The 20,403-nt window shown below is 36.1% G+C and overlaps 1 protein-coding gene across 3 annotated transcripts in view; it reads left to right on the forward strand.

The window, feature by feature from the left end:
- The window catches only part of ITCH (itchy E3 ubiquitin protein ligase), a 59,747-nt gene extending 39,344 nt beyond the window's left edge, over nt 1-20,403 (forward strand). For 2 of the 3 annotated variants that reach the window (XM_068700883.1, XM_068700884.1), the window contains exons 12-24: nt 1,068-1,152; nt 2,504-2,632; nt 5,401-5,473; nt 6,428-6,499; nt 8,382-8,470; nt 9,104-9,263; nt 9,986-10,119; nt 12,646-12,786; nt 14,535-14,655; nt 15,352-15,456; nt 15,673-15,769; nt 16,268-16,340; nt 16,988-20,403. In XM_068700883.1, the coding sequence (XP_068556984.1) occupies nt 1,068-1,152; nt 2,504-2,632; nt 5,401-5,473; nt 6,428-6,499; nt 8,382-8,470; nt 9,104-9,263; nt 9,986-10,119; nt 12,646-12,786; nt 14,535-14,655; nt 15,352-15,456; nt 15,673-15,769; nt 16,268-16,340; nt 16,988-17,087 (1,379 nt within the window). In that variant the 3' untranslated portion in view covers nt 17,088-20,403. Of the gene's footprint in view, nt 1-1,067; nt 1,153-2,503; nt 2,633-5,400; nt 5,474-6,427; nt 6,500-8,381; nt 8,471-9,103; nt 9,264-9,985; nt 10,120-12,645; nt 12,787-13,961; nt 14,092-14,534; nt 14,656-15,351; nt 15,457-15,672; nt 15,770-16,267; nt 16,341-16,987 lie in introns of those variants that run through there. The other variant, XR_011102034.1, reaches the window with a different exon arrangement.

Below are 20,403 nucleotides of genomic sequence, written 5' to 3' on the forward strand. Positions count from 1 at the left end.
CCAGACTTTCCTTCTTAACTGGAGCTTTTTACTTGTGATAGTCAGAACATAGCCTGTTTTTGTAATTTGTATTCTACATTTTGTGTGCTTCTTAGAACACTCTAAATAAAAAAATGCATGAAGGACTGCAGATTGATCTAGAAGACCAAATCCTGGCATTTATCATAAACATTTTTCAGTTGTAGGCATAGGTTTATTTGATTGAAAATACATTTTTTGGAAACCATGTTGTTATATATATATATTTATTTATTTATTTATTTATTTATTCCCTGCTGATAATACAAATATGAAAGATTTTACTACTGTTCACATACCTTTTAGTACTTTCTTGATATTTTTGTATACCTCTGTAACATATCTTACGTTTGTTGTCTATATTGTTTGTAAAGCACATAGCAGAAATTGAAGCTAGCTGGGATTTCCTTTGGGGAAAACTGTTTATGTTTTTGCTTTCTTCCAATTATTTGTTTCCTATAATAGGGGAAAAAAAAAGCAGAGTAAAGGATCTTTAGATGGAAATTTCAATTTCATCTGTATTTTAATCCATATGCATTTTAACTTCCAAAAAACACCAGAAAAAGCTTTTTAAAAAGTACAACCTGTAGGCCAATATACTTAGTGAAGGTAAATTTCCTGTGATGAACAATTTCCTTCACAACTGTTTATATTTCTGCTACAATGCCCAGAATCTTGACTTATAGTTAAGATTTCGTCATTTTTATAAGCAGCATACATAGATATCTGAACTTTTCAGGGTAAGAATTGAGATACTAAGAAACAATGCAAAACCATCCTAAGTGCATCTTTTCACTGAGGATAGGTGATGATGCAGTTTCACATAATTGTTAGCAGTCAGTAGTATTAAAATAGATTCCTGTTGGTGAGTTGACTATTAAGGAGTAATGCCAATGAAAGTGAAAAGATGTTGAGTCAAAGGATGTACAGAGAATCTTGAAGACAGATGAAACTGTAGCAGGCACTGATTGCTTATATTAATTGAATTTGTAGTCTCAGCAACGCAGTAAGGAGGTATTGAAATTTGTTTTCATTTTGTATCTTTTCAGAAAAGAGAACTGACAGCAATGGCAGAGTGTATTTTGTCAATCACAACACACGCATCACTCAGTGGGAAGATCCCAGGAGTCAAGGGTAAGAAATCAGTTGCAGCTTCATGTAAATCTGAAATGAAAATATAACAAAGTAGTGAGATTGAGACTTTGGAGATGGTGCTTACAGCTAAAACACAGGCTGTCCTATACATGCTCTCAGGCAGTCCTGTAAAAGGTACCAGCTGAAACAGAAACTGTCAAAATAACACTTGATAATAATACAGTTATCAGGAAAGTCTTGTCAACAGCAGTAAGTTCATTCCCAGAACAGTTCATGCTCTTTTAATAGAATAATAGAAACTTGTATCGTTGCAGGAGGGAGGAGAGTGTTTGTTTCAACTGATGTGTTAGTGCAGAAGATCCTGCATAATTTGATTATTTATTAGACTGGCAATAGCTAAGAGACAGAAGAGAAACTCCAAAAGTTGCAGCACCTCTACTTTACCACTTTAAAACAAACAATAAAAAAGAAACAGAACTTGGGTACTCTACAAGTATTGGATTAATAGATTACTGTTTAGTTTGGAATCCAGTTACTTTGACTCTGAGGTAGGAAATGTAGGCAGGAAATTGAGGGTGAAGGGTGTGCTGTGTTTGAGATGAAAATTTCCACTTGGTGATGCAAATTCATCTGTAATGAAATGGAGTAAGATGAGGGAGAGTGGAAGGGTTAATAGCCATAGCCAGAGATGACAGCCTTTCAACGGCTTTCAGTGACTTGAGAGTCACTGCAGCAGTTAACTGTATGGAAAGCACTGTTATTTTTAATAACCACCCAACAACCAAAAGTTCTGATTTAATAGCTTGGAAACATTTTCCTGAAGTATATTTCCATAGAGGGAAGTCACTTTGAGAGCACTTGGATGGAGTGGTAATACTCAGGTTTTCCAAACATACCAAGATACGCTTATATCGATACGAAAATTGAGTTGGAAGTTGTCAAAAAAAATTGCTTAAGATCAGTATTTTTATTTTCTTGATATTTTTGTCATTCTGAAACTCTTCAAGCTTTTGGCTATTGTGATTATATGTGAGGTACCAAAAGCTAGTTATTAGGGCAACATCATCTTGAGAGTAAAAATCTAACAAAAGATTTTAGTTGCTGTTGCTTAAGTGGATGAAACATAGAAACTTACAGAAAAATACAAGAATGTTTACCAATTTGCTGTTCTTCTTGATAGTGCAACTGAAGGTGCTATTGTTGAAATAAACATTCATTTTGGTTAAAATGAGAGGTGATGTGAAAATTGGAGGAAAAAAAGGCGGAATAAATGTTGAAATGAAAGCGTCTCCGTCTGTAGTTTTCTAGATCTGCTAGATTTTTTACTGTCTCAAGTACAGACTTCGTGTATTAAGTTCATAATTTACTACGTATTTGCTTGTATCTGTAGTCAATTAAATGAGAAACCCTTACCTGAAGGCTGGGAAATGCGATTTACTGTGGAAGGTATTCCATATTTTGTGGATCACAACAGAAGAACCACTACATACATAGATCCCCGCACGGGCAAGTCCGCTCTGTAAGTGTTTTATTAAACCATTTCTAAGCTCCTAAAAGTGAAGTTGAACATTCATAAGTTGCTTTTTTGTCTTTTTCCTGTTTTGTGTGCAGAAAGTTTTACGTGTATTAAAGTCTCTGAATTTATTTATTTTTATCCATGGATAAGTGTCCCTGAAGATGACTGAATACTTAAGAATCTGACTCACCAAGTAGTAGATAAGATAGAGGGACCATCAACACTTCTGATGACCAGATCCCTTCCTTCCACTTACTGGTCTTCACTTTTACAAGTATACTCTTTCTTTCTTTGATTTTTAGGAACCAGAATGGAGTTAAAAGCAGAACTTAGCTGCATGTTTAAATTACCTGAATGTCATCCTACCTTATTGTTAGTATCTTTTTTACACCAAATCCCAGAATGGCTGAGTTTGGAAGGGACCTCTGAAGATCATCTGGTCCAACCCCCCTGCCAGGCAAGATCACCTAGAGCTCTTTACACAGGATGGCATCCAGGCAGTGTTTGAATATCTCCAAAAAAGGAGATTCCACAACCTCTCTGGGCAACCTGTCCCAGTGCTCTGTCACCCTCCCAGTCAAGAATTGCCCCCTCATAGTGAGCCGGAACCTCCTGTCCTTCAGTTTGTGCCCACTGCCTCTCATCCTGTCGCTGGTCACCACTGAAGGGAGACAGTCTCCATCCTCTCAAAACCCTCCCCCCAGATATTTGTACCCATTAACGAGGTCTCCCCTCAGTCTTCTCTTTTCCAGGCTAAACAGGCCCAGCTCTCTCAGCCTGTCCTCATACGACAAGTGCTCCAGTCCTCTCATCATCTCTGTAGCCCTCCTCTGAACTCGCTCCAGGAGCTCCATGTCCCTCTTGTACTGGGGAGCCCAGATCTGAACACAGTGCTTCAGGTGTGGCCTCACCAGGGCTGAGCAGAGGGGTGGGGTCACCTCCCTTGACCTGCTGACAACACACTTCTGAATGCATCCCAGGAGACCACTGGGGCCAAGCAGGCCACAAGGGCACATTGCTGGCTGCCTGCTGTCCACCAGGACTCCCAGGTCCCTCTCTGCAGAGCTGCTCTCCATTTGGTCAGCCCCCAGCCTGTACTGGTGCTTGGGGGTTATTCCTCCCTAGGTGCAGGACCCTGCGTTTGCCCTTGTTGAACTTCATGATGTTCCTCTCGGCCCAACCCTCTAGCCTGTCGAGGTCCCTCTGCATGGCAGCACAGCCGCCTGGGGTATCAGCCACTCCTCCCAGCTTTGTGTCATCAGCAAACCTGCTGAGGGTGCACTCCGTTCCATTGTCCAGGTTGTTGATGAGTATGTTGAACAACACTGGACCCAGTACTGACCCCAGCGGGACACCACTAGTTTACAGGCCTCCAACTAGACTGCACTGCTGACCACAACCCTCTGAGCTCTGCCATCCAGCCAATTGCCAATCCACCCCAATGTTCACTCATCTAGGCTGCACTTCCTGAGCTTGTCTATGAGGAAGTTATGGGAGACAGTGTCAAAAGCCATGCTGAAGTCAAGGCAGACTACATCCACCACTCTCCCCTCATCTACCCAGCTAGTCATCTGACCATAGAAGGATGTGAGATTGGTTAAACATGATTTCCCCTTGGTGTACCCATGCTTAACTACTCCTGATCACCTTCTTATCCTCCACATGCTTGGAGATGACCTCCAGGATGAGCTGTTCTATCACCTGTCCAGGGATTGAGGTGAGGCTGACTGGCTTGTAGTTTCCTGGATCCTCCTTCTTGCCCTTTTTGAAGACTGGCATGACATTGACTTTCTTCCAGTTCCCTCAGGCACCTCTCCTGTTCTCCATGACCTTTCAAAGATGATTGAGAGTGGTCTAGCAATAACATCAGCCAGCGCCTTCAGCATCCATGGGTACATTTCCATTGAGGCCCATGGATTTGTGGGTGTCAAGTTCGCTTAGATGATCTCTGACCTGATCCTTTTCGATCAAGGGAAAGTCCTCCTTTCTCTGGACTTTTTCTCTCTTGTCTCCAGGGTCTGAGATTCCCAAGGGCTGGTCTTAGCAGTAAAGACTGAAGCAAAAAAGGCATTCAGCAACTCTGCCTTCTCCATATCATTTGCCACAAGGGCACCCACCACATTCAGCAGTGGACTGACTGAAGAGGCCAAAGTTTTCTCTCCTGAAGTCCAGGGCTGCAATCCTACGTTTTGCCCTGCTTCCTCTTTGCAAGATCCTGAACTCCACCGTAATCATGGTCACTGCAGCCAAGGCTGCCCCCTACCCTCACATCTCCAACTAGTCCTTCCTCATTCATTAATACAAGGTTCAGCAGCACACCTCTCCTTGTTGGCTTCTCCACCACCTGTGTCAAAAAAGTGTCATCAGTGCACTGCAGGAACCTCCTGGACTGTTTGTGTAATCTGAGTGGTCTTCCCAGCAGATAATCAGTGTGGTTGAAGTCCCCCATGAGAACCTGGGCTGATGCCTGAGAGGCTACTTTGAGCTGTCTGAAGAAGGTTTCATCTACCTCCTCTTCCTGATAATTAATTAAATTACAGTGAATTAGATACTGTTGGGAAAAGTACTGGATATGCACTCCACAATTTACAAGACAGATTTTTTTAGTTAAAAAACACAAACAGTTATACCCCAAAAGCAGACGAAGTGCATTTGAATTTTCCAGCCAGATAGCCTACTAAACCATGTAACTACACAACAAATAATTTTTCGTACTGTTTTTTAAATTACAAAAACGCTTTGGAAATTAATTTTTCTCCCTTTGGTTCCAGAGACAATGGGCCCCAGATAGCTTATGTACGCGATTTCAAGGCAAAGGTCCATTATTTCCGATTCTGGTGTCAGGTACAAATTTATTTCTTGAACATTTGTTTGCATTTTCATTTTCTGTTTACTTTCTGCAAATTAACTATTCAGTGCCCTGCAAGTAAAATTAATCAACCCACTTAAAGTGAGTATAACCAGGAGCGAGCAAATACAGGGTTTGTATAAGCTGATGCAAGTTGTAGGGTAACTTTAAAACTTCTTAGAGTAAAAGAAAACCTGAATTTCTTTACAGTTTATGTAAGAAAGTACTAGGTTTCAGAATGTTGTTCTTTTTCTGCTCTTAATAAGTGAATATATGAAAATTTAGTAGTTTTAAATATAATTAATATATAAGATCTAGTTTCTATACAAATAAATACTTCTGGAAGAAACTGCAGGGCATTTGACACAGACAATACGTGTCTAAACACTGAAAACTATATTGGGTTGTACTTTAGTACGTCCTAACATAATAGCATATTGCAATGTCACTCTTGGTCTTTTAAACTCTATGGATATCAAAAGAATATGTAACTTGGTATCTAGGAAAATGTACTGGGTTTAAATGTTCCAGTGTTCAAGTGTCAATGAATTATACTTTGAAAAATAGCAGAGAAGAGCCTGATTTTTGACTTTTGCAGAATAACCTAAATTTTTTTTTTTTATTATTATTGAATGTTGGGGTAAAAGGCCTTACTGATTTAGAATGTTACTTATCTTATTTTTTTCCAGTGTTTTGTAAGAATACAGTATTTGAATCTGTTCAAATCAGGATATGGAGGCCTGTATACCTTTGCTGCAGATCTCAGTATCGGAATCGATTTTTTCTTGGAGTAAATTAAAATTCAAGTATCTCGATTACTGACTGTTTTATGTGCATTAGTGAAATTTACCTCTACCTCTTAAAACAACACATTCAACAAACAACAGTTAAAACAATATGAGAAATATTAAGTATTTTGTAGATCTTATCTCTGAAAAATTTCATTTCAGCAACTGGCAATGCCACAACACATAAAGATTACAGTGAGCAGAAAAACATTATTTGAAGACTCATTTCAACAGGTATTGTATTAAAACATATTAGTAGACATGAAAAGTTGGACCAAAGGAATTTGTCACTTGTCTTTCTTGATCCTGTGACATTTTAATAAGGTTATTTTACTAGAGACTAACAAAAACAAATAGTTAGGATACCGTCATGCTTATATATAAAAAGATCATGCTAAAATGTTAAGTTCTGTCTCTACTGGCTGATTAATTGTGGGGAGAGCAGTGGCAGAGCAATTCCCCATTCACAGGAAGTTAGCGTGTTTTGCTATGTTTGTTCGCATGTCCTCCCCTGCCAGTTTTGTTATATAAGCATGGTTATGTACCAAAATATATTAAGTTGCGCTTATTCTTACTGTAGATGTTACAGGTCTTTAAATAAGTAATTAAATAGTTATAAGAAAACAAAAACTAATAAGTATTCTTAGGTTATTAGCAGTAAAATTCTTAAGAGACCTAAATTCTCTAAGAGACCTAAATCGTGCTTGAAATTTGTTTCTATACGCTATTTTTAAGTGTTTTCATATTCTACCTTTTTTTTTAATGTTCACTGTGGCAATAAATTATTCCCCTTGCCAGTTAAATAGAAGGTGAGTGCTACAGGGAACAATATGAAATTTGTATTGGCCACTTCTGTGTTTTTCTGATTTGAAAGAAATTAAGATGCAAGCCTTATTCAAGAAGATAGGAACTTCTACCTTCCTCTGTCCCTTGCTGATCTTTATGTTCTTGTATATCTTCTGGTTTCATTTCTCATAGGAGTTATCAGTTTGTCAAGCCAAGAAGTTAGTACATGTTGAATAAGATGTTTTGAGACAAGAATATATATTCTTAAATAAGGTTTAATGCTTACTTATTCAAGTTACTGTAAACTGTCTTAACAGAAGCTGCAAATGCTAGTGCAGCTGGCTACTCTTTTGGAACACTCTTGTCTTCAAATAGAGTGGGTTAGAAGTAGATGAAATAAGTCCTGGAACTGAAAATTGGTTCCACCATCATTTCTAAAATTGTACTTTGTCTTTTCACAGTAATGACAAAGGTAACAATATTATATTATAGTAGAAAGAGTTGAGAGATTATGTAATCATGTAAATGTCAACTAACCGAGGTGTATTTAGGAAAATATGGCATTTTGTCAATAATTTAGGCTATAACTCAATCGCACATATCTGACTTCTTTTTTTTTTTTTAATACTGATTCTTTGGTCATTTGTAGATATCTATGTTGGAGATACAAAATCTATTGTGATGATAACTTCAGACATTTAGCACAGATTTAAAAATTTTTGATCCAAATTCTGTGCCTGTTATTACAGACAAAAACTTAATGATCTCACACATACATGTTCTGTGAAATTTCTTTAAGTAAATGTCTGACATTTGAACAAAATGGCATTACTAAAATTCCTTAGCTTCTAAAAAAGCTAGATTTTTATTATCCCCTTTAGGAGATGAAGCTGTAAAATGAAAATATTTTATATATAATTTTTATTTATTTATTTATTTGAGATCTTAGTTATGTCTCTTCATTGCCTGTAACTTGGGTATCTTTCAGATATCATTCACTACAGTATTTTAGAAATCCTGAATTTACATACTTTGAGCCCCTGTTATTTATTGACTTGATTTTTGTCATAAACTTTTATATAGGCTGCTGGCATAATTATAGGTCTTAAATTTTAAAATTATTATTTATTTTTCTTTTACATCTTTTACTTGTTAACCTGTGGAAATAGGTTGCCACTAACCCCTCAAATTCCATGAAAGTTATGTAAGCGGGTACTTCGTGTACTTATAGCACATTTTATGTTCTGATTGCAAATGCTATATGGCTTGATATAGGAAATAGTTTTATATGATTTTCTTGAAATAAATTGTCTGTTTTTCTTTCACTTAGATAATGAGCTTCAGTTCTCAGGATCTACGGAGACGTTTATGGGTTATTTTCCCTGGTGAAGAAGGCTTAGATTATGGAGGTGTTGCAAGGTAAACTATAGTAAAATGGCAAATGATTTTTTTCCTGTTTTTTGTTGTGAAAATTTCCCCAAGGTAGATAATTGAACTTCAGTGATTTCAGAATACTAGTGAAGTGTATTCCTCGTTTTTCCTTAGAACATCAGCGCATGTTTTAGAACTGTATAGAAGTATTTTCAGTACACTTTAGGAATTACTTTAATCTGTCTTAGTGATTAGTGAAAACACATGCACAGTTTATTGACTTCAGCATGACCATTACCACCAAAGTAGAGGTTTCCTGAAAATGAACAAAAACGTAATTTCATGTCAGAAGTCCGTACGTGAATGTAACTAGGAAAGGCATATATATTTATTAGTGTTCCCTAAAAGTCTAATGTTTAAATCAATGGTAGTTTTTTAATTACCTCCGTAAGATAAGGGATCTTTTTCCAAATCACTGACAGCTGTATAACATTTTTAACCTTGCAGACTAAATCCTAATTTACATTAGTTTCAGTTTGATGTAACCATACTTTCTAGAAAAGTCAGGTTGACTAGCTATGTGCCAACAAGTTCCTAAGTGGATTTTCAGCATATCAGTTAGCTGAAGTCATTTTTAATGTTTTGAAATGTTTTTTGTTGTTGTTGCTTGTGTAATTTCAGGGAATGGTTCTTTCTATTGTCACATGAAGTTCTGAACCCAATGTATTGCCTGTTTGAATATGCAGGGAAAGATAACTACTGCTTACAAATAAACCCAGCCTCCTATATTAACCCAGATCATCTGAAATACTTCCGTTTTATTGGAAGATTCATTGCCATGGTAAGTTAAAAATAGAAAAAAGTTACCTCCTGTAATTTTTCGTGTAAATAAATACAGTACTATAGAATCATAGAATATCAAGAGTTGAAGGGGACCCACAAGGATAATTGAGTCCAACTCCTGGGTCCCCAAAGACCACCCATATATCAGACCATGTGTCAGAGAGTGTTGTCTAAATGGTTGTTGAACTCTGGCAGGTTCAGTGCCCTGGGGAGCCTGTTCCACTGCCCAGCCACCCTCTTGGTGAAGAACCTTTTCCTGATACCCAGCCTGAACCTCCCCTGTTGTAGCTCCATTCGGTTTTATTGGTTCCTGTCGCTAATTACCAGAGAGCAGAGATTAGCGCCTGCCCCTCTGCTCCACTTGTGAGGAAGCTGTGGACTGTGCTGAGGCTTCCCATCAGTCTCCTCTTCTCCAGGCTCAACAAACTGCTGACTTCAGCTGCTTTTCATACATATTCCCCTCCAGACCCCTCACCATCTGCGTAGCCCTTCGTACCATCAAATGGATTACTAAATACTTCATCTTTGAGCTGAAATTTTCATCAGCATACATAGTTTTTATTATGTATAAATAGAATAAAGCATATTTACAGTTATGATATTCTAGCTTACTTTAATTCTTTGGGCATCAAGCTCCATTGGTACGCTGTACAGAATGTTGTCATATTGAGTAATCAATCATCCTTTGCATTATTTTTTGTCTATTTTCATGTTCTTCAGGCTTTATTCCATGGGAAATTCATTGACACTGGTTTCTCTCTGCCGTTCTATAAGCGTATCCTAAACAAGCCAGTAGGACTCAAGGATTTAGAATCTGTTGACCCAGAGTTTTACAACTCTCTCATCTGGGTAAAGTGAGTTCATCTTGATTTTGTTCTTGAAATAGCAATAAAATGTTTTTGTTTTTCACTTGTGCCAGAAAGTGTAAAACTACTACTACTAACAAACTGACCAGTAGAGTATGTCAATAACAAAGTAGTATTGGAATTTTAATGGAATATTAGATACACAAATGATTTGATAATGCAAAAATTAATTGCATTTTTAGGTCACTGAATATTCTGCGCAGTATCGTGCATTCCATTTTTACTATTTTTTGAATAAATCTTGCTAGACGTTATACAAATGTGGTACTCGTGCACAACGTTACAAATAAAATGGCTCAAGTAAATTCCACTGAAACTTTTTAAATAACCAATTAAAAAAATTAGCAATAAATCCTTTCAATATCTGGTTTAATTAGAAAACACAATATAGTGCTACAATAATTTGGAGTTAGCAAATGTAACTTATATACTGTCACATAACTCTTCTGTCAGTCATACTTGAAATTTATCTAAGGAGTTAAAGTAAAAGATTTAAAGTTAATTCTCATACATTTTCATAGCTGCTGTTGGTTTTTTTGCTCCAACCTGGATGATTTAGGACCATTTATTTCTACATAGGGCCTTCCATGTATGCATTGTCAGTCATCTGTAAGCTCTACATTCATAATCCTGTTGAGTCCTCCTTCTCCACTCCTTTGCAGATTCCTCTCTAGAGAGCAGCAAGTAAATAGGTTCTGGAGTTTATAGACCAGAAATTTAATTATTTTAGAAATGCATTAAAACTATTTTAAGTTATAATTAAAAACAAAACAACAAAAAAAAAAAAAACAAAAAAAAACAACACTTTCCATTCAAGGTAATTTGGTACTTATTTTATAATAGCAAGATTCCAAGACATTGTAATCTATGGTGGTTGTGCACCATTTGTTTCAGTAACTGGTTATTTTCTTTTCCCGAGAGTATTTAAAAAAAAAAAAAAGTGTGTGTGTGGGGGGGGGTGCTTAGAAGAGATGGATAGTCAATTTAAACTTTTTGTTTGTTTGTTTGTTTCTGCTATAAGAAAATTTAGCAGAAAATTTAGTCTGCGTTACGTGTCTAGAGAGATACAGCATACATTAGTCAAGAATCATACACAAAGTAGATTAAAAAAGCCTTGAGGACTTCATAAAGATGGGGATAGTTTGTTTTTAAAAGCTGAAATAAATATAAAAGACAAGAATGTCATTTCCTGTAGTGGTGAATCTTGGAAGCATTATCTTGGATAATGAGGAGGTGATGAGACGTTTCAGATGTTTACAACGTGAGATAAGCATTTTGATGAGTCTTTGAGTAGTATGTTCTGTACTGAATGATTTGCTACTAAAGGTGTAGTAAACATTCCAGTAGGAAATGTCAGTAGTGGATATCTGAGTAAACGTACTGTGAATTTGAGACTTGAAAGTTGTAGGGCTGGATACCTGTACTTATATTACATGAATCTTGTAATCTGTTTTGTAGTCAGAAGGTGCGTGTTTATTTTTTTCTTTAGAAGAAGAGTGTTTTTTGTCATCATGTGATTTACTGACTTCTAGAAAACAAGTAAATGTGATAGTGAAAAGAGCGAGTTACAGGAAAGAAATTTGCGTTAATTGGTCTTTAATCATGGGCGAAGCTATTACTGGTGAATGATCTTGTGCAACTCATTACAATTCAGTCACATGTAACATTTACCTTGTGAACAGTATCAGCCCGCTAATTTTGTGTGGAAAGTCTAGAGTAGAAGGGTATTGTTTTTAAGCCATTATCTGCAGACACAGACACATCTTTGCATTTGACAGCATGTAAGCTGGGCACTTACTCAGCACTATCCTTTGTACATCACAAAGGAGTGTGGTTTTTTACACCTGATATTTGAAAGGTCTTTCAATACTGCAGAGGCGTGTTATATTTGTTCTTCACACGGTTCTTTAGGTGCGTGTGTTACACTTACAGTGGTCCATAAGAGAGCACAGAAGCTTCTGAATATTAATATTAGGCTTCTCTGTGGCAGTATAAGGGCACTTGCAGACACTGCAGACTAGTTTTTTCCCCTTCATCTTTACTTCAAAGTGTGCCAGATACCGTTAAGTTCATTGCTCTTGTGAGCTTTCCAAGCAGGATAAGTTTTGGGTACCAGCAGTCCCTAACAAGGCAATTTTGTCAAAGACAGGAGACTTATATCTGAAGTAAAGAACTAGAACACTCAAAACTTAGTGACAAGAACAACCATTACATCTCACTCTGTAAGTGAGGGTTTCAGATGGCTTCTTTGTGGTGGCTACCTATGCTTTTATTAAATTTAACTTTGTAATTTGAGGGGTTTGTTGAGTTGGTTATTCATGTATGCACATCAGTGAACTGAAGTCAGTAAGTCTTGCAAAATCACAATTTATTATGTAAGTAACATTTCCTTAGCTTGATTCTTGAGCTCCAAACAATTAAAAAAAAAAATGCTTAAGGTTCTTCATACCCATCCCCTCTCCTGAGTACATAGTTCTTACCCAGTTATTTAAAATTACATTTTCTTTCATACAGAGAGAATGATATTGAAGAATGTGGCTTGGAAATGTTTTTCTCAGTTGATAAAGAAATCCTAGGTGAAATCAAAAGCCATGATTTGAAGCCAAATGGTAGTAACATTCTAGTGACAGAAGAAAATAAAGAAGAATATATTAGGTAAGAATAAATGAAAATTTTAAAATAGTCTTATGTCATTTTCTTTCTTCAGTTCTAGCAATACCATCAAACTAGGTAATCAGAAGCACTATTGAAATTCTATCTATGAATAATTGCTGATGTTGGCAACAAGTGGCAATTGTTTGGATTTCATATTTGAAAGAAAACTACCGATAGAAATAATTTTTTAAAATCCACTTTTCAAAAAGGTTACACTTAGTAGAAGCTTTACTTTTTTACCTCCTAGAGATGATTAAATTTATCAGAACATCATGACAAGAAATGTGAACTTCGGGTATTTTACCAGATTACTGCATGCATTTATTATTTGAATTGTGTGGCTTCATAATAATTCTCTGCTGATAATTCTTCCCAGTCATTTGTTTGCTTGTTTTAAACAGAAGAAACTTTTTGGAATCTTTTGTGATGAACCTTAGTTTTTAAAGATACATAGGATTGCTACTAGTTTCATCTGAACTGGCCTTATAGTATAATTAGGTCTTAGCATTCCTATCCAGATTGTTATGAATTATGACAGTACATCTCATTGCATCGGTGAAGGATTATGACTGCAGTACCAGAACGTTTTAAAGCAATAGATTGAGAGGGAAGGAACCTAAAAGAGTTAAAAAAAAAAAAAAAAAAAAAAAAAAAAAAAACCTTTCTTGTCTCAAAATATCCTCATTGTGTAGCAGTATATAAGCTCTGCTTTGAGGCTTCAAAAAAAAACAACAACAACACAAAACAATACCATCTCGCATCACAGGTAGAAAATAAATTGAATCATAGAATTTTCCTATTTCTTTTAATATGTTCTGCGAACACTTTTTTGGGGGTGGGGGAAGGAATAAAGCAGTAGAATTTGTTTTTGTCACATGACTAATCTGAAAGCATTTCACAGAAATGATAATATTTGCAGAAAAAACATAATGGCATTTTGCAGTTTCCCAAAATGCTAATATTGGGGTACAAAATAGGGAGTATCTGCAGAAAACCATTCTCTCCTAATTTCCAGGAACCCAGGGAGATCTCAGATTCCAGCTTAAATCATATTCTTCTGTCTTACTCTGGGTCCTGCTTTAAGTCCCCCCAAAGTTTTCATCTCCTTTAGGTTCCAGTTCTCCTGACAGGTTAGGCTTGAATTCAGCATAATATCTGCTTCTCCCTGGGTTCAGGTTCTTCGGGTCTCCTGCCTGCTTTTCACCCTTTTATTAATGGAGAGTGGAGTTTCTGCCACAGAGCAAAGTTTCATGATTAACAGAAACAAATATGGAAAACTTTCCAAATGGACATAGTCGTTTCTTGGTAAGCTAGCAGTCCTACTTATCTTCACCAGTACAACGTAACCTAGTTTTTACCTTTTCATTGATAATGACTGAGATTTCTGGGGAGAATATTAGATGTACACAGTTCTGCATTTTTTTCTTTCTTCAAATACTTAGGGACTGCTGTGCTCCCATTAATATAATCAGTGAATAGATACTGCCTCCTCTTTGAGCCTAAAGCACGTTCCATAGCAGAGTGGTTGGAATTGTAGGGTTTTAATTAAAAAAACAAACAAACAACAACAACAAACTGCGCAGTGAAGGTTGCAAATAAAATTATAGAATGCTCTATCCCCAGAACTTTCCAGACGTTACTTTTTTTTTTTTAACATAGCTTACAGTTCATTTCAGTAGGCTAAAAAAGATGTAAACTTGGGTTAGCATAGGCCAGATCAAGTTATCTTTCTGTATCCTATTTTACAGGCTAGTAGCAGAATGGCGGCTTTCCCGGGGTGTTGAAGAACAGACACAGGCTTTCTTTGAAGGCTTCAATGAAATTTTGCCACAACAGTATTTGCAGTATTTTGATGCTAAGGAACTGGAGGTAAAGAATTGTTTGGGTATTGCTAGATCTAGTTTTTTACACATAATACCAGAATGTTAGTCATTGTCTAAAGAACAAGGTTCACTAAGGCTGACAGTTCTGTTTTATAGGATGTTTGAAGGAAACTTTATGGAGTAATATTTGGTTAGTGTGTTCTCCTTCACTTTCATCTTTGCAGCTTTCTTACACATTTCTAAAGGCTAAGATTCTGCCTGTAGAATTTTTTTTGACTAAGTGCTTTTTTAATTCTCAAAAATTTGATTTGCCTGTGTATGAAGAATGAGTAACTTAACAGAAATGGTAATAGAACCAGATATGTAATGGATGATAGAGTGCATCAGGCTTTAGATGCTTTGGTCTCTCAAAATTATACCTTATTATAGTTTTTGAAGGAAAACATCCTATTTCTAGTGCAGAATCATATTGTTGGGCAGTGATCAAGTATGTGTTCCTGGTTTGAACATCTAAATGCAAACAGCTATTCCATTTTTCATGAATGTATTGATTTCTATCTTGTGGCCTCTCCAAATGTTCTTTGTGAGCAGTCATTATGTGCTGTGGAAGTTTAAAAATGGTTTAAAATTGAGTATACTGTCATTGCAGATGCTTTTAAGTACAATGGAGTTGATCTCTTTTGCTGTAGATGCAAGTGATAGCTTGTAGTTTAATGTTTATTTCCCTTTTTCTCCCCTGAAGGTGCTTCTATGTGGAATGCAAGAAATTGATCTGAATGACTGGCAGAGGCATACTATCTACCGGCATTATACCAGGACCAGCAGACAGATATTATGGTTCTGGCAGGTCCGTAGACTTTTCAGAATAATAAAACACAGCAGAGCACAGCAACAGCTTAGTGAGCAATAGTCAGAATTACTGAACAGATTTGTCGTGTGTAAATATAAATTTACCGCTAATCTACGTATTTGTAACATTTGTGCAATTTGCTAAACTATGGATGATGATGTGAATATATGAATACTAAATAATACATCAATGTTTATTTCAATTATTTTTCAGTTTGTGAAAGAAATAGATAATGAGAAGAGAATGAGACTCCTGCAGTTTGTTACCGGAACATGCAGATTACCAGTGGGAGGATTTGCTGACCTCATGGGTATGCATAATAACACACACAAAGCATTTTTGAAAAGGATCAAGCTACATGTTTAAGGATGTTCTTTATGAATTTTATATTGAATATATGTTGAATACTGTTTTTTAAGTCCTGAATATACTAGACTATGAGAGAAAAATGTATGGAAGGAAAATTAATATCTATTGTATAATTGATATGATACATGATCTGGACATGGTCCTGAGCAACCTACTTCTAGGACTACCTGCTTGAGCAGAGGAGTTCGACCAGATGGCTTCCAACCTCATCCATTCTGTGATTCTGATTGTGTCTCTTTCAGCATCACTTCAAATTTATTCATTTCACCAGATGCATGCTTTAATCTGGACAGAGTTGTATAGTGAAAGACAGACGTCTTTTTTCGGTTTAAATAATGGTATCTTGCCTTCGAGTCTTTCATGCTGTGTTGTCATCTGTTACCTACTGATGATGCAAAGGCAGCTAGACCTATGGCAGTTTTATTTCAATTTGTTACAGGGAGCAATGGACCCCAAAAATTTTGTATTGAAAAAGTTGGAAAGGAAAACTGGTTACCTAGAAGTCATACCTGGTAAGTACATAAAACAAAATGCTACTATGGCTCTGTGTCTGCTGATGGCAATCTTATTTTGAGATTTTAGTAAATAGGTAATATACTTAAATGGACTGTATGACCGCAAACACCAAGTTATACCAATAAGCTTTGTTGTTGGATAATAGTTAAGCTTCGGAAAAACAGATTTGTGTCATGGACTAGATTCCATTGTAAATTCCATGGATTTGCACACTACTGAAAACCTAAAGTAGTAAACATTACTTTCTAAAGAAGTTGGGACTAATCTTCTATTATCACCACACTCAATCTTGATAATGAAATAAATAGCCGCATTCAGACTCCCTCTTCCCTAAAGAAAACATAGCTTCTACTCAGTTCCATTAGTGCTTGGTAAAAATATACAAACGTAACATTTCAAATATAAAACTCACTGAGATTTCTTACCAATTACGGTGCATTTCTGGAAAGCTATTACTGTTGAACACAGGTGCTTGTATGTTAACTTTCACTCTAATAAATAGATAAATTTGTGTCAGAAGTCAGCTTATCACTGGGTATAAATCCAGGTATCCATCTACACAGGAAAGTTAACACGTCCATAATGGATTTTTTGGTGATGTTTAAATTATTTTCAAGTACTTAAGGTTTTTCTTTATTTTCAGTTTCAATCGCTTAGACCTTCCACCCTATAAGAATTATGAGCAGTTGAAGGAAAAGCTGTTGTTTGCAATTGAAGAAACAGAAGGATTTGGGCAGGAATAGCTAAGATTTGCACCTTGAAGAACGTGAACTTGATGTATGTTCTTCACTTCTTCTGCTTGTTGCACACTTCATTGTAAAGTAGACTTGACTTGGATTTATTTAATGATACTAGTGTGTAAGTAAATGGGTGTTATCCTGAGGTTTTATCCATGTTAACTCTGGATTTCTGCTGAGCACTTTCAGAGATCAAAAGAGCAATCAGATACAGCTACAAATTAATTATGACCTAAGTAGAAATTTAATACAGCTTTGGGCGCTCATTCATTCCTTAGAATGTGTCCTTAATGACTGACAGATTTTTTTAAAATAGTTTTGTCTTTCCTTTTTAGTAGCATATTTTGCTACTGATGCACTGGGAAGTTCATTGGTAGCTGCAATGCTGCAGCAGCATCGTAACCTCTTTACAGCAATGTTACCAGAGCCAACTCTTAACCATCCTCTGCCTACTGTGAGCAAATTTATTGCTTAAGCTCTTTTTTGTAACTCAAGTGGCTGGACTGTTTTTTTCCCTGCCTGGAGTCTGCTCACATGCCAGTTGGACTCAGACTGCTGTTAAGGGAATTTCAAACTGTGGCACAGATCTGAGGCATAGCTTTGCTTTTTTTTTTTGTTTGTTTGTTTGTTCACAATCCTGCTAATTTCAGCAAAATAGTTGCCTGCCCAAAGTTGCTGTAATGTTTTTGTGTGCCCTCAGAAGAATTCTGACTTTTTTCTGTGTAAAACAACTAACTTTTAAAACTGTATTAACACTGTGGTACTTCACTTGTTTTGCAAAAGACAAGACCACCTGGGATTGCACTGATTCCATTTAGATTCCTGTTTGCAGACTAATATTTCTTGTCAAAAGTGTTAATGGACATTATACTCAGTGTTATTCTTACACGTTGCAAGCATTTTTCTCTGAAGACTTCATTGGGTTCTCGGGAAGAGGTACAAAGGAACTGGATTTAAAGAATGATAATACCTATCATTTTTGGTGATGAACTAATGCAATATTGGCTAAGACTAAGAGGACTAGAAAGTTCATATGTGGATTACAGATTTTTGAAAAGTTGGAGCATCAGAAAACAATTCAATTAGAATTGAAGTTTCTGGGGGAGGTTTTTAAGCTAGGTCACCCTAAGATGCTTACATAGCTAGTAGCTTTTGTAGCAAGTTCTTACTGGATTAATAACATATTTTTCTTCCTTTTAGAATCTGTCAATGTTCAATTCTCTTCTGGTTTACAAAAACATTTTACTGCTCCTTTAGACTGAATGCACTTTTTGGGTATGGTTGGCTCTTTCCTTATCTGAAGTGAGGAAAGCAAACTTCAGTGAGACAAGCTGTTAGCCATAGTAAGAAACATGACACTCGAAATACCATGTAGCACAAGTTAAAGCATAACCGTAGCTCAAAGCGTTGGGACAGCAGCTGTTTTTAAGATGCTTCTATATACTGGAGCTGAAACAGGGCAATGGGGAACAGTAAAATTGAACTTCCAGTCTCAGAAAGAGTATTTCTTCCCTGCTGTCCCTTCTGTATAAACTACAAGATGGAAAAAATGATTCAGGCGTAAGAAAACCTAAGATACTACTGACTCAAGATTTTCAGGTCAAAGTGATACAACCTGCTTGGAAAGCAGAATTAGACCTTAGAGTGAATTTTGTTATGCATATTCTAACAAAAGCAACAGAAAAGAGTTTCTGATGGTACAGGAATCACCCACTTTTACATTTTCACTGATGGAGAGAACTAACCTGGCTCTGTGGTTTTACTAGCAGGAAAATCTGCCAACTTCAAAACATTTGATGGATATTTTACAGCATACAGCTCATAAGGAGAAAAAAGCCTTATAAATATTCTGTTTATGTTAATTCTTACAGTGAAATCTAGTTATCTAACGTATTTACAAGAGAGATTAAATTAAGCAAGATAATACAAGATTAAGCTATGAAAAATAGTTTTTGTTCTGCATAACACTTCATGATTTGTGTAGGAAACCTAGAAATGCTGTTAATGTATAAATATCACCCAAAAGGCTTTCAGCCCTATATTTTTAAAATAAAGAATAGTTATAATTGAAATAGCCTTAGCCCTAGTTCTATAGGGTATGGCTGTTTAATATTTTTATGGTTGAAATGTTTAGTTCAGGAAAAAGGTAAATGCTTGTATATATTTTTGCAGTCCAGGATTCCACTTGCTCCATTTTTCTTTCTTTAATTTAAATGGCATGTTTATATGTCTTTTCTGCTGTATTAGGGAGGGGGGAAAGGGGGCTGGATATCCCAAGCACCAGAAATTATTTTAAAATACTGCAAAGAAAGAATCAGCTGGGGAAAAAAACAATATCTGTGAAACATTGGATTTAGCCAAAGTTTAAAGTAAGTCTACTACTGTGTTTAATTGGCAGTATTTCTGAAGCTGGAAGTAGAGACTACTTAGACATTTTTATTTGTAAGCATTGTAAATGCTAACAAGTCTGTTAATTTTTTTTTCACAGCATGTTGTGTAGAAATAAAAAGCTGTTAATATGAACTGCTGGTGCACTTCTCTGTTTTTTCTGGGAATTTGGTGGAAACATGTGGATAAGCCCACAGTGTCTGGTATCCCAGATAATAGATGATTATAAATTGGACTTTCAGCAGAGATTAATGAATTTGTCTCTCATTACTCCAACTGCTTGAGCAGCCTGAGCTGCATAAATTCATAGTATATAACAAATGTATATTCATATGCAACTGCCAATTGATCCCAATTATGAAGTATTAAAACAGCTTCCGTTTACAATTTTGCCTTATAATAATGATATGAGAAAGGTAATTAAATGCTGACTGGCTGATCTAAAAATTAACAAAGCCTCATTGTTCTGGGTAGCTCAAGAAATGTTAGTATACTGAAGTACACAGTAGATGTGTCATGTCTTCATCTGACCTAGTATGGAAGATTATTTTTTAATCTGTTTGCTTGTGTTTTGTTTTTTTTTTTTTTTTCCGTTTTGTTTTAAATAAATTACTCAAAGTAAAACAAAAAAAAAGCCTAAATTTTTGGTTTGCGCTTCTATTACATGCTGCACTGAATTTGCAATCTCAGCTCATTGTTGTCTTGGCATCTCCAGCCTCCTTTTTTTGTGGTGTCTTTTAATTTTCTCCAAAAATCATTGTTTGTGTATATGTGCTCTAGTGAACTAGTAAATAAACTGGAATCAGCAGCACTGGATTGTAAAATACTGTACTGAAAGTCATTGTTGAAATTTCCTTGCATTGTAATTTCAAATACTCAGGTAACTGTAACAGTATCTCAGTAAGTCAAATACTTTTATAAACTACTTAAAAGA

The sequence above is a fragment of the Anas acuta genome, chromosome 16 (assembly GCF_963932015.1).
Source record: "Anas acuta chromosome 16, bAnaAcu1.1, whole genome shotgun sequence".
Taxonomy (NCBI): Eukaryota; Metazoa; Chordata; class Aves; order Anseriformes; family Anatidae; genus Anas; species Anas acuta.